The 13,075-nt window shown below is 47.5% G+C and overlaps 1 protein-coding gene across 1 annotated transcript in view; it reads right to left on the bottom strand.

The window, feature by feature from the left end:
- Window positions 1–13,075, bottom strand: part of LOC137616558 (uncharacterized) — a 142,425-nt gene that overhangs the window by 104,554 nt on the left and 24,796 nt on the right. The window contains exons 6-7 of the mRNA XM_068346420.1: window positions 12,542–12,766; window positions 5,286–5,411 (exon numbers count right to left, since the gene is read on the bottom strand). Of these exons, the coding sequence (XP_068202521.1) occupies window positions 5,286–5,411; window positions 12,542–12,766 (351 nt within the window). The remainder of the gene's footprint in view (window positions 1–5,285; window positions 5,412–12,541; window positions 12,767–13,075) is intronic.

The following is a 13,075-nucleotide window of genomic DNA, read 5'->3' as shown; positions in this document are numbered from 1 at the left end:
TGCTCAGATTGTTCACGAGCATGTTCTTGTTGCCGGAATGAATCAAGCTGAAAGGGCAACCAAATTGTTTTCCGTCCATCTGCTGATTTCCACAACCAGCTGGCTTAGGTGCTGTGAAAAGGTACTTCCTGGCTTGTTTATGTGTGACATCACCGTAGTGTTGTCGCTCATCATCACTACAGTGTCCTGAAAGGCTATCTTCATCTCCAGGAGTTTTATGTGGCACTGCTACTCAGATTCGGACCACCGTCCGAATACCATGAAGTGCAACAGATGAGCCCCACCCTTCTTTTGATGCATCTGTAAAGAGCAACAAATCTGGAGGAGGAGAGAGGTGTCTGACACCCACCATCTCAGGTCTCTCTTCTGCTCGACCTACCGGCACCAGAGTACTCTGTGGATCCACGTGTTCAGACCAAAATGTCTCCAGCTGCCACAGTAGAAATCTGATGTGCATACAACCATTGGGAACTAATTTCTCTAGATAAGTTAGATGTCCTAACAGCCTCTGCCCCTGATTCACTAGCAATTTGTCTTGTGAGAGGAAGATCTGGGCTATCTCTCTGTCTTTTCATTCATTCCTCGGGCAGAAAGACCTTGCTTAGGTTGGTCCTGGTTCTCATTGCTATATATACCATGTCTAGAGCTGGTTGCAAGTGAGACTTCTCATCATTTACCATGATCCCCAAATCTTGGTAAAATGTGAGAAGTCTGTCTCGACGGAGAAGGGACTCCCTCGAGTCTGCCAGAATCAACCAATCGTCTAGGTAATGAAGCAGATAAATGCCATTCTTGTGTGCCCAGGTGGACACTAGAGTGAAGATTTGCATGAACACATGGGGTGTTGTGGACAGACCAAAAAACAGCACTGTAAACTGGTAATCTTTCCATGATGAATGGGTACCTGGAAGTATGTATCTTTAAAGTCTAATGACATCATGAAGTCCTGTGGTTGGACAGCCTGTCTCACCATCTGGGCCATCTCCATCTTGAATGGAGTCTGATGTACGAAATCATTTAAAGTCAAGAGATCGGTGACTGGTCTTCAGCCTCCTGACGTCTTTCTGTAAAAGACTGGGGACCCTTCCAGGACCTCTTTGAGAACGTCCTTCTCTAGCATGTCTGGACTTCTGCCCAAAGGGCCTGTTACTTTGCGGATTGACATTGCCAGATGGAGGGTCAGAGGAGGGTGAGAGTTGTGAACTGGATGATGTATCCCTCTTTTAGTAAAGAATCGATCAAGGCTTAGCTCCTTGGAGCATCCACCTCCGCCGTCTGCTCTTCAGGCATCCCCCTAATGGTGGACTGGTTGGGGGATCGCCTTCCCTAGCGGGATCGTCCTCATTTACTTCTCCCACCTCCTTTGTCCCTCCCCAAGCCCTTAGGTCGAAAGAGCTGTCTGGGGCCTTGAGTCTGCACTGTCTGCTTTGTTCAGGAACTCTTCTTCGACCCCTGAGCCTTAGCAGAATATCTCTGCGGGGGAAGGTACCACTGAGTAGGAGAAAGTCCTGGCCCACTTTCCTCCATCTCTCAGCAACTGCTTGACGTCCTCCTTGTTGAACAGGGAAGGACCACCCAATGGGACATGCGCAACCTCATCGCTCCTTCCTGTCAGATTCCTTAGGTATTGCTCTTTCAGAGGGAGTGGAAGGAGGAACCTCTGTCACCGTGGTACAAGGTTCAAGCCAGCCCAACTCTAAAGGCGAAAGCCTATAGTTGTCTGTGAGAGTGATCTCCCTCAGGGACCTTAATCCTCTGTTTGTTCGGGGATGAATGTTACCCCCTGGCGAGGGAACGTTTGGTCTCTTATTCCTTTTCCTACTCTGTGGCACGATTGGAATCATCCCCAGCCTCGCCCACACAGGGTCCTGGCTGGTAGATCTGAGTCCTGAGATATTATGACTTCCTTAAGGGGGCTAATGCCGTTTTCTAAGGACAGGACATTGACATTCATACAACTTAATAAGGTGACTTAGGACATCTCGAAACTGCAAAGGATTTTTGCCTTTGACCTTCGGTTTTGCGACGCAAGGGCAATTTATCCTGAAAATAAGTGCTTTTCAAATTTCATATCCTCCCTTGATAATTAATATTAAGACCTGGAATTACTACCATATATAAACTTTCAGTGGAACATTAAGACTTGTGGGTTTTCCTTGGTCTTCAGGCACTCCTGATACCTGGAAGACACCTGAGGCTTGGGAGGTGCAAGCGAAGGTGGCTGCTTAGCCTCGCTACTTAATCTGGGATCAGACAGGCCCTCACTCCACTTGGAGGACTCCAACGTGATGATAGGAATGCTTGGGGAAGGTACTGTCGGGAACAGACAATCGATCCAGAGACCACCTTCTTCACCGCCTGGACAAGGTCCAGAAACCAATGGGCATTACTCGAGAACAGCATCATTCTCAACTGAGCCCTACGCACCTGCTTCCTTGGCTTAGGTGGAGTGCCATGGAAAGGGAAGGGCTGAGAGGATGTCACCTCGCGCCCATCATTGTACTTGTCTTCCCTATGGAAGTGAGCACCGTCAACATGTCCTTCCAGATGATCAGGCTGGGAAAGAAAAACTACCCTCCTTTACAGAGGAACTCGCTGTTCCTCCCGCAAAGTAGACCGACTATAAGGAGAGCACTGGCGAGGTGAGAGCTGATACGGGGTGCCCTTCTCAGTTAGCACAGGAAAGATATAGTCTACCTGTGCGCACTCATCCACCTGCGCGCTGTGCGCGCCAGCAAGGAAGAACTCGTCTTTGTCCACATGAGTCCTAAAGGGAAGACTCGCTAAAGAGAGGAACGCGCATAGCAGAGGTAGTGTGCGCATCTTCATCTGGCACACAAGTTTGCCCACCCACCTCTTTAGGTGGTAGGGTGCGCAAAACTGCGCAAAACTCTTCCGCCAGAAGGTGGTCAGCACGCCCACTCACTAGTGAGTCAAGGAGAGAAAATATCCTGCTCGCTTCATCAAAAATAGGAGAAAGGCCCGTTGTCTTCCTTTCCCATAGGAGAGAGGAAGATCAGTCAGTTGCTGAGCGCTTGCACGCAGACAGTGAAGCAGGTTCTTCCTTGTGAGAAGGAGCAACCAAAGGCACAAGCTCGCGAGAGCTATGCTGTGCCTTAATGACATGACAAGGGAGAGTGATCGCAAGCAATTGCCTCCAACCATCATCTTCCAGGTTCAAAAAGCTGTGCTCTGATGGACTAGAGTGGGGCATGGAAGAATCCAAATCCCTTGGTGGAAAGTCGGGGAAGGGGGGGACCACTCAGGAGAAGCCCATTTGTTCCGTGGGTGGGAGGAATGATCAACCCCTTTTCCCCGACGGCATATCTCTTTGCGGGCAAGGTGCCTGTCAAACCGGAGCTGGTGAAAGGGAGTTTTCCCTCGGAAGAGAAGACTGCCCAACACCAGGTGGAGGATAACTTTCCCTCAGAAGGAAAGGTTGTCCAACAACTGGAGGCTGAACTCCAGGCAGCTCAATCCGTCTCCCTTCTGGCTGAGCGAAGTCAGCAAGAAGATCTACTTCATGAACCGCCCTTGGGATGTAACCAAAGCTAGTCCCTGGGTTCACCACCAAAGGAATCCCCCGACAAGTCACTCCAAGGAGTGATTGTCAGCAACTGCTCACACCCACTCGCCGAAGTAGAGCGAATGTTGGGGCGAGCAGAAGCCAAGATCAAGATTTCCGAGCTCACGAGAGACTCTTTCGATCTTCGACCTACGGAGTCTCATGGAGAAGATCGGAATTAACCTCTGGTGAGGATGTCCCCCCCCTTGTGTGCCTAGCCGCAAGACCTCCTGCAACCTTTCCTTGCACGAGGAACCCGTGAGCCTCAATGAAGGCCACGGCAGATGAACTACTTCGTCAGAGAAAGACTCCCCTCCGGATGCGGCCGGCGCTGCAATGCTAGGGAAAGCAATGGAGGCCCCCGACACATAAGGTTGGCCCGGAGTCACACGAGCACCACTCATACTCGTCCAACTCCCAGGGTTAGTCAAACAAGGAAAAGTCATCGTGGAGAAGCTGAGTTGACGGAGATAGATGATGAGGTGTCACCCCCTTCAAGGCTGACCTCGAAGGTGAAGGATCCCTCTTAGCCTTCTTCTGTTGCCTACTAAACCTCCACTCATGAACACACCTGACAAGGATATTCCTGCATGCAAGAGTGACCCCTACACACAAGGCAGAGACCGTCAAGATCCGTCTCCTCTGCGGCATGAAATTGCCACAATGGTGCCCTTCATTGCCGGGGTAAATTTGCATACTTAAGGATCCCCAGGCAGTCACACCTGAATTTAGCGGAGGAGTGACACAATATCTGTACTCCACCAAGCTGAAATAAAAAGTGACGGTTGCTTACTAGTGCTGGTGCGAGCGGGGCGGTCGGTCGACCCAGTTACACCACGCAAAAGCTTTAACGGCTGGCTTCAGCTAGCGCCGAAATAATACTCCTTTGTAAAAAGCGTAAGGTTTGTGTATAACACAAGAACAACTTGAAGTCTGCCATCTAAGGTGTCGTCCAGACTAAGGATAATGTTTCAACGTAGAAAGAAATCACTGAAACTCTATAAAGAGACTAAACAAACAGGTAAGTCATCCTTCGTGCAAGAATGGGAAGATGACGAAAAGAAGAAGGGAAGCACCCTTTCCCCTCAAAGTCCTCAGCACAAAAGGAAAGCCAACTTTCTCAGGTTTAGTGACGTCACCAGGCCAAACTTGTAAGCGAATAAACAGCATACAGAAATTGTCTTACAGGTGGAAAAATGTGGGTATCAGTAAGTTTTACATAATCCTGTTGCCAGTTACAGTTATCTGGATATAACCGCAAAACTTCTTTTTTTCCTTAACACTGTATCACTCTCAAATGATGATTTTCCAACCAATCTACCTATAAGAAAAGCAAAGATCAAAACAGCCAGCTGGGGATGCCTAAAGTACATCTTTACTATCTTGCAGATGAAAATAAAGTGGCTACTCAGTTTACCAGTAAGAGAGTGGGGCTTACACGCCACCCACCAGGAACTACCGACACCTTATGATAAATTCTAACAGCCAAATTCCAGCTAAGCTGAAAGCATACTCCTATTAATGGATGAGGGTTTGTATACATGTAGAGAAAAAGGAGACTTTACATTATGTCTATCTAACTATCTATCTACCACGGCACTTCCCCCAACTTTGGGAGGTAGCCGGCACAAGAAAAAGTGTTGTTCCTCTTTGCCTGACAGCCGAGTTTGGTTGGTACTGCTAGGGTACCCTTCCTCATATATTACTTAAATTTATCTACCTTCTCTGTTATTGAAGCTGGAATATCATTCTGATCCCTCAGTAAACTAAAACCATCACAGTCCTCAGGCCACCACTGCTTTCCAAATTTCAAATATATTTTGTCAACACATCCAATACCTAAACCCTGAAAATTAAAGAAATTATATTTTGATTATAAAATAAATTTTTGAATATACTTACCCGGTGAATATATAATAGCTGACGTCTCGGACGGCTCAACAGATACCAAAAACTCGCGAGCGATCGCCATGAAGGTTGCGGGTGTGACCACCAGCGCCGACTATCGGCCAGATACCGCATATACTTGTCAAGGTCTCCAGTTCTTCTCAGTCCGCTGGGTCTCTATCGGGGAGGAAGGAAGGGCCTTTAATTTATATATTCACCGGGTAAGTATATTCAAAAATTTATTTTATAATCAAAATATCATTTTTAAATATTAAACTTAGCCGGTGAATATATAATAGCTGATTCACACCCATGGTGGTGGGTAGAGACCAGTATTAATACAATAAAGGCGTATATGCTCATGAGTTTTTGACAATTATATCATAAAAAAACCCACTTAAATATAGGTACCTGGTAAGGAAGCTGACTCTGACGATTACTCTGCTTTATTAGTCCGCTTTCCTCACGAAGCCCAGCCATCCTCTCAGGATGCTGAAAGACTCCCAGGAGCTGTTATATCCATGGCGACCACCCATACAACAGGACCTCATCAATACCCTTAATCTGGGCGCTCTCAAGAAACGACATTTGACCACCCGCCAAATCAAAAAGGATGCGAAAGACTTCCCAGTCTTCCGTACAACCCAAGACAAGATTAAAAACATTTCAAGAGAAGATTAAAAGGATATTGGGATTAAGGGAATGTAGTGGTAGAACCCTCACCCACTACTGCACTCGCTGCAACGAATGGACCCAGGGTGTAGCAGTCCTCATAAAGAGTCTGGACGTCTTTTAAGTAAAATGAAGCGAACACCGACTTGCTCCTCCAAAAGGTCGCGTCCATAATACTTCGTAGAGACCTGTTTTGCTTAAAAGCCACGGAAGTTGCTATCGCTCTTACTTCGTGCGTCTTGACTTTAAGTAAACAACGATCTTTCTCACTTAAATGAGAATGTGCCTCCCAGATTAAAAATCTAATAAAGTACGATAAAGCATTTTTAGACATAGGCAATGAGGGCTTCTTAACGGAGCACCATAAGGCCTCAGACCCACCTCGTAAAGGTCTAGTACGAGCTAAATAAAACTTAAGAGCTCTAACTGGGCACAGTACTCTCTCAACCTCGTTGCCTACGATTTCTGACAGGCAAGGTATATCAAAAGATTTAGGCCAAGGACGAGAAGGCAGTTCATTCTTGGCCAAAAAACCAAGCTGAAGCGAACATGTGGCTTTATCTGTAGAGAAGCCGATGTTTTTACTAAAGGCATGGATCTCACTGACCCTTTTAGCCGAAGCCAAGCACACCAAAAAAAGCGTCTTTAGGGTGAGATCCTTCAGGGAGGCTGAATGCAATGGTTCAAACCTGTCGGACATTAGGAACCTTAGGACCACGTCTAAGTTCCAAGCAGGAGTTGACATACGACGCTCCTTAGAGGTCTCGAAGGACTTTAGGAGATCTTGGAGATCTTTATTATTGGAGAGATCCAAGCCTCTATGTCTGAACACAGAAGCCAACATGCTCCTGTATCCCTTAATAGTGGGAGCAGAGAGGGAGCGAACATTTCTCAGATGCAGGAGAAAGTCTGCAATTTGGGCTACAGAGGTACTGTACTGGAAGAGGAAATGGATGATGACTTGCACCAATCTCTAAAGACCTTCCACTTCGACTGGTAGACCTTGATAGTCGATGATCTCCTAGCCCTCGCGATCGCTCTGGCTGCCTCCTTCGAAAATCCTCGAGCTCTTGAGAGTCTTTCGATAGTCTGAAGGCAGTCAGACGAAGCGCGGGGAGGCTTTGATGAAGACTCCTTACGTGGGGCTGCCGTAAGAGATCCATCCTTAAAGGTAGACTCCTTGGAACGTCTACCAGCCATTGAAGTACCTCTGTGAACCACTCTCTCGCGGGCCAGAGGGGAGCAACCAACGTCAACCTTGTCCCTTCGTGAGAGGCGAACTTCTGCAGAACCCTGTTGATGATCTTGAACGGCGGGAATGCGTACGCGTCCAGGTGAGACCAGTCCAGCAGAAAGGCATCTATGTGGGCCGTCTCTGGATCTGGGACTGGAGAGCAATAGGTCGGGAGCCTTTTGGTCAAAGAGGTCGCAAAGAGGTCTATGGTGGGCTGACCCCAAGTCATCCAAAGACTCTTGCACACGTCCTTGTGGAGGGTCCATTCTGTGGGGATCACCTGACCTCTCCGACTGAGACAGTCCGCCAAGACGATCAATTTCCCCTGGACGAACCTTGTCAACAGTGAGATGCCTCGATCTTTTGACCAGATGAGGAGGTCCCTTGCGATGACGAACAGTGTGTGGGAGTGAGTGCCTCCTTGCTTGGAGATGTACGCCAAGGCTGTGGGGTTGTCCGCATTCACCTCTACCACTTTGTTTCGGAGAAGACTCTCGAAACTCGTCAAGGCCAAGTGAACAGCCAACAGCTCCTTGCAGTTGATGTGCAGGCTCCTCTGATCCGACGTCCAAAGACCCGAACATTCCAGACCGTCCAGAGTCGCTCCCCAACCCAAATCCGACGTGTCTGAGAATAACACGTGGTTTGGGTTCTTGACCGCCAGGGACAGACCCTCTCGAAGACTTATGTTGCTGTCCCACCAGTTCAGGCACGTCTTTACTGGCTCGGAGATCGGGATTGAAACAGCTTCCAAAGTCTTGCCCTTGTCTCAATGGGAGTCTAGATGGAACTGGAGAGGGCGAAGGTGAAGTCTCCCTAGTGAGATAAATTGTTCCAGGGATGACAGAATCCCTAGGAGGCTCATCCAACTTCTCACTGAGCAACGGTCTTTTCTCAGCATGAGGCGGACTTTGAGCAAGGCTTGATCTATCCTGGTGGCAGACAGAAAAGCCCGAAAAGCTAGACTGCGAATCTCCATCCCCAAATAGAGAATCGTTTGGGAGGGATTCAGCTGAGACTTCTCTAAGTTCACTAACAGTCCCAACTCCTTTGCAAGATCCAACGTCCATTGAAGGTCCTGCAGACAGCGATGACGAGACGACGCTCTGAGCAGCCAGTCGTCCAGGTACAGGGAGGCTCGAATCCCCGATAAATGAAGAAATTTTGCCACATTTCTCATGAGCCTCGTAAAAACAAGAGGAGCAGGGCTGAGGCCGAAGCACAGTGCTCGGAATTGGTACACCACATTCCTGTATACAAACCTCAGATACGGTTGAGAATCCGGGTGTATAGGAATGTGGAAGTACGCATCCTGCAGGTCGAGAGAGACCATCCAGTCTCCCTCTCTGACTGCTGCTAGGACGGACTTCGTGGTCTCCATCGTAAATTTTGTTTTGACAACAAAAACGTTGAGCGCACTGACATCCAGCACTGGCCTCAAACCTCCTGTATGCTTTGGGACTAGGAAGAGACGGTTGTAAAATCCCGGTGATTGAAGGTCCGAGACTTTCACCACCGCTCCCTTCTCTAGCAACTGAGACACCTGCAGTTGTAGTGCCTGTCTCCTTGACTCCTCTCGATACCTGGGAGAGAGGTCTATAGGAACTGTTACCAGAGGAGGCCTCCGTACAAAAGGAATTTTGTACCCCTCCTTGAGCAACAACACAGACTCTCGGTCTGCACCCCTCTTCTCCCAGGCCTGCCAGAAGTTGTTCGTCTGGCACCTACCGCTGTCTGAGGACGTGGGCTGTCAGACTCTGCCACGGGAGGACTTGGATCCTCTCCTCTTGCCTCTTTTACTGTCGGCACGAGCGCCTCCCTTACTGGGGGCTCTGCCACGAAAGGGCGGGATAATCTAGTAGCTGGGGTATCGAGCTTGGGTCTTACGACATAAGACGATGAAGGAGCAGCCTTGCGCGCCAACGTAGTCATCAGGTCGTGGGTATCCTTCTGCACCAGAGAAGCCACAATATCCTTGATCAACTGCTGAGGAAACAAGGCAGATGACAACGGGGCAAAGAGAAGCTCCGACCTTTGGCAGGGAGTTACTCCTGCCGAAAGGAACGAGCAAAGAGTCTCCCTCTTCTTAAGGACTCCTGCCGTAAAGGTAGCGGCAAGCTCATTAGAGCCATCACGGATAGCTTTGTCCATGCAGGACATAATAAGCACGGAAACATCACGGTTGGCTGAAGAGATCTTCCTGCTCAAGGCTCCCAGCGACCAATCCAAAAAGTTAAAAACTTCGAAGGCCCTGTAAACCCCTTTGAGGAGATGATCAAGGTCCGAAGAGGACCAGTAAACTTTAGAGCGTCTCATGGCCAGGCGACGGGGAGAGTCTACGAGGCTTGAGAAGTCTCCCTGGGCAGAGGCAGGAACTCCCAAGCCGAGAACTTCTCCCGTGTCATACCAGACGCTCGCTCTAGAAGCCAGTTTAAAAGGAGGGAAAGCAAAGGCTGTCTTCCCCAAACTCCTCCTGGTGATCAACCAGTCGCCTAGCAAACGCAAAGCTCTCTTAGAAGAGCGAGAGAGCACTAGCTTAGTAAACGACGGCGTCGAAGTAGCTAGGCCTAGCGTAAACTCTGACGGAGGCGAACGAGGAGCAGCAGTTACAAAATGTTCAGGAAACAGATCCTTAAAAATTAGCATGATCTTATTAAAGTCCATAGAGGGCTGAGCAGCTTTAGGCTCCTCTCCGTCTGACAAAGTCCCCAAAGGAATATCAGTTGGAGGGGGATCAGCAACTTCCTCATCTGACGGAACCTCGTCCGACAACTGCCGAGTCTCATGAAAAGGAGAGACCTGCCGCGGCGGCAACGCTTGACAGGCAATGTCAACAAGCAAAGGAGCAGCAGTAGCAGCAGAGGAAGCGACGTCACGCCGCTGCTGAAAGGACTGAAATCCTTGTGACTGACCAACAACAACAGATGAAATTGATTGACGCTCGACGTCACGTCGGAACTGCCTTGACTGCATAGACTGAGCAGGCAAAACAACCTCCGACTGCGGTGACTGACGCTCAACGTCACGTCGAGGCAACGGAGCCGGTCGGCGAACGTCAGTGCGGGGCTGCGGCGGCAGCAGCTGAACGTCAGTACGAGACTGCAGCAAGGGAGGATCCACGTCACGTGACTGACGTGAAAAACTACTGACATCACGTTTCAAAGTACTAGAAATGTCAGCACTAAGTCAAACGGACGAGTAAACACTCGTTTGGGCGGCTGACGGCCAGAGTCTCGATCAGCGTGATGGCGACTCGAAAGCAAAGGATCATCGCGAATCTGCTCAACGTCATACTCTTCCATAAGGGAGGCAAGCTTAGACTGCATGCCCCGCAGGACAACCCACTTCGGATCAACGGGAGTCGGAACGGGCCGTGACGTCGGTAACGTCTGCGTTGGCAAAACATTGCCTCTACCGAGACCCTCGGACCCCGTGTTACGCTTGCGCTTAATAGGCGAACAGTCTTCCGACGACTGCAAAAGGTCAGAGCTGTCCCAATGGCTACAGCCAGGACACTGGACCTGTCCTGAAGGGACTGACTTTCGCTTCAAGGGTCTAGAGACCTTGCGCCAAGGTTTCTTGTGCGATAAGTCATCGGAGGACGAGGAGAACACAGTCTCACCCGTCTTATGGTAAGGGCGATCTTGACGAGAAACGTCCGATACCAAAGAGGGAACGTCTGTACGTTGGTTAACGCCTCTCGTCCCCTTAAGTCCTACGACATTACTTCTCCCTGGTGCAGGGGAGCCTGAAAGAGGTCTCGGACTAGGGGAGCGACAAGCACGAACAGACGAACCCTCGGTCGCAACACTAAATACACTTTGCGCACTTATCACTTTATCACTACGATTTTCTGTTTTACCACTCTGACACTTCAACAACTTAACATCTGACATGAGTTGGTTACCGTCCGATGCTAAGGACTCAACTTTTTCGCCTAAAGCTTGAATCGCAAGAAACATATCCCGCATGGACGGTTCATGAGTGCTAGTAGGGGGTTCAGGAACAACTACTACAGGGGAAGGATTAAGTTCAGGGGCATGGGAGGAGGAAAATTCCAAAGACCTAGAGGAGCTTCTCCTCACCCTATCTCTCTCCAGCTTACGAGTATATTTGTCATATTCAAGCCAGTCGAATTCCGACAAGACCACGCACTCATCACACCGATCTCCTAATTGGCAGTATTTACCCCGGCAATTAGAACAAACGGTATGTGGGTCGATAGAGGCCTTGGGAAGACGTTTGTTGCAATCCCTCGCACACTTGCGAAATTTAGGTCCAGGGATAGGAGAAGGGTCAGCCATATTGAACAATCAGAGAAAATCCAAGTCAAAACCAAAGTCATCAACAATAAACACTAGCCCAAAAAAGGGTTTCAAGAGTTTAATTGAAGAAAAAACACCCGTCACAGCGAAAGCTCAAAAACAACCAAAATAAAGTACTTCACCAAAAAGGTCGAAAACTCAAGGTCATCAGCGAGCAGAACCAACTTGTCGACAAGACCGACAGAGAAGAACTGAAGACCTTGACAAGTATATGCGGTATCTGGCCGATAGTCGGCGCTGGTGGTCACACCCGCAACCTTCATGGTGATCGCTCGCGAGTTTTTGGTATCTGTCGAGCCGTCCGAGACGTCAGCTATTATATATTCACCGGCTAAGTTTAATATTTAAAATTCATAATTACTAACAGTAAAACTTGAATGGTATATTTTGATAAGATACAAAAACTAACAAATTCTTAGGTCTACCATCACTTTAGCATATTTGGAATGGTACCCATCTATCAATCTAAAACTTAAAATAAACAGAAAACTTTAATATATTTAGATGAATGTATTCCAAGTAAACCTTTCACCCTTAACTTCATGAGATCCATCTCACTTTATTATACATTCCTCATATTTCACTAGTATTTTACTAATCATATAAATCCAAACGCTTGAATGATAACATACATAAAATTTCTTTGGTGCCATCATATCTATTATATTTTAGTTTTGCATAATTGTGTGTCACAATTTGTTAGCCTGCAAAAAGGACGAATATGTAGAAATACAAAAGGTACGTTCAATCACTGTAACAGCAAACAATATGAATTAATTATCCTATAGTAAGATAAGTATACAGTAGAAAACACTGTAGCATTAAAGTTATTGCAAAAATTTCATTTTAATATCTTACCTCGATGGCCTTCAGCTTTTTGCCAGGAAGGGTAGGACGGAAAAGGTCTTTAGCACAGGCCTTCAGGACAGCAAGAGATGGAGTGAAGATCACGTGACTTGCTTGGATGGTCTCACCCGACTCCAAGTGAACATAGCATCCTTTACTGGAATCTGACAGCATCACATTCCAATCTATGCCTCTGACGGGAGTCTTCAGGAGTAATTGAGCTGGTGATAAACTTCCCTGAAATGCAGTAGAATAAAAATTAAAATATCAAATAGTTTGAATCCTTAGTTACTATGATAAATAAAACTTTTAATCACTCACTACATTGTAATTGCTAATTTTGAAACCAAACTAAATGTATACACAAACAGTGCATACCATTTTGCAACCAAACACTAAAATGCACAAGAAATTACATTCAATAATGTTCTACTTTACCCTTTAGTAATAAATTTACAAATGTGGATAAAATTGCCACATGATATTTTCCTATGAATATCTCCAGAAAATTTAAAAACAGAGTAAACAGATACTTTATTTGGATGA

This window comes from Palaemon carinicauda, chromosome 22 (genome assembly GCF_036898095.1).
Source record: "Palaemon carinicauda isolate YSFRI2023 chromosome 22, ASM3689809v2, whole genome shotgun sequence".
Classification (NCBI taxonomy): Eukaryota; Metazoa; Arthropoda; class Malacostraca; order Decapoda; family Palaemonidae; genus Palaemon; species Palaemon carinicauda.
Note: the sequence above shows the minus strand (reverse complement) of the source record. Positions and strands in the feature narration are given on the sequence as shown.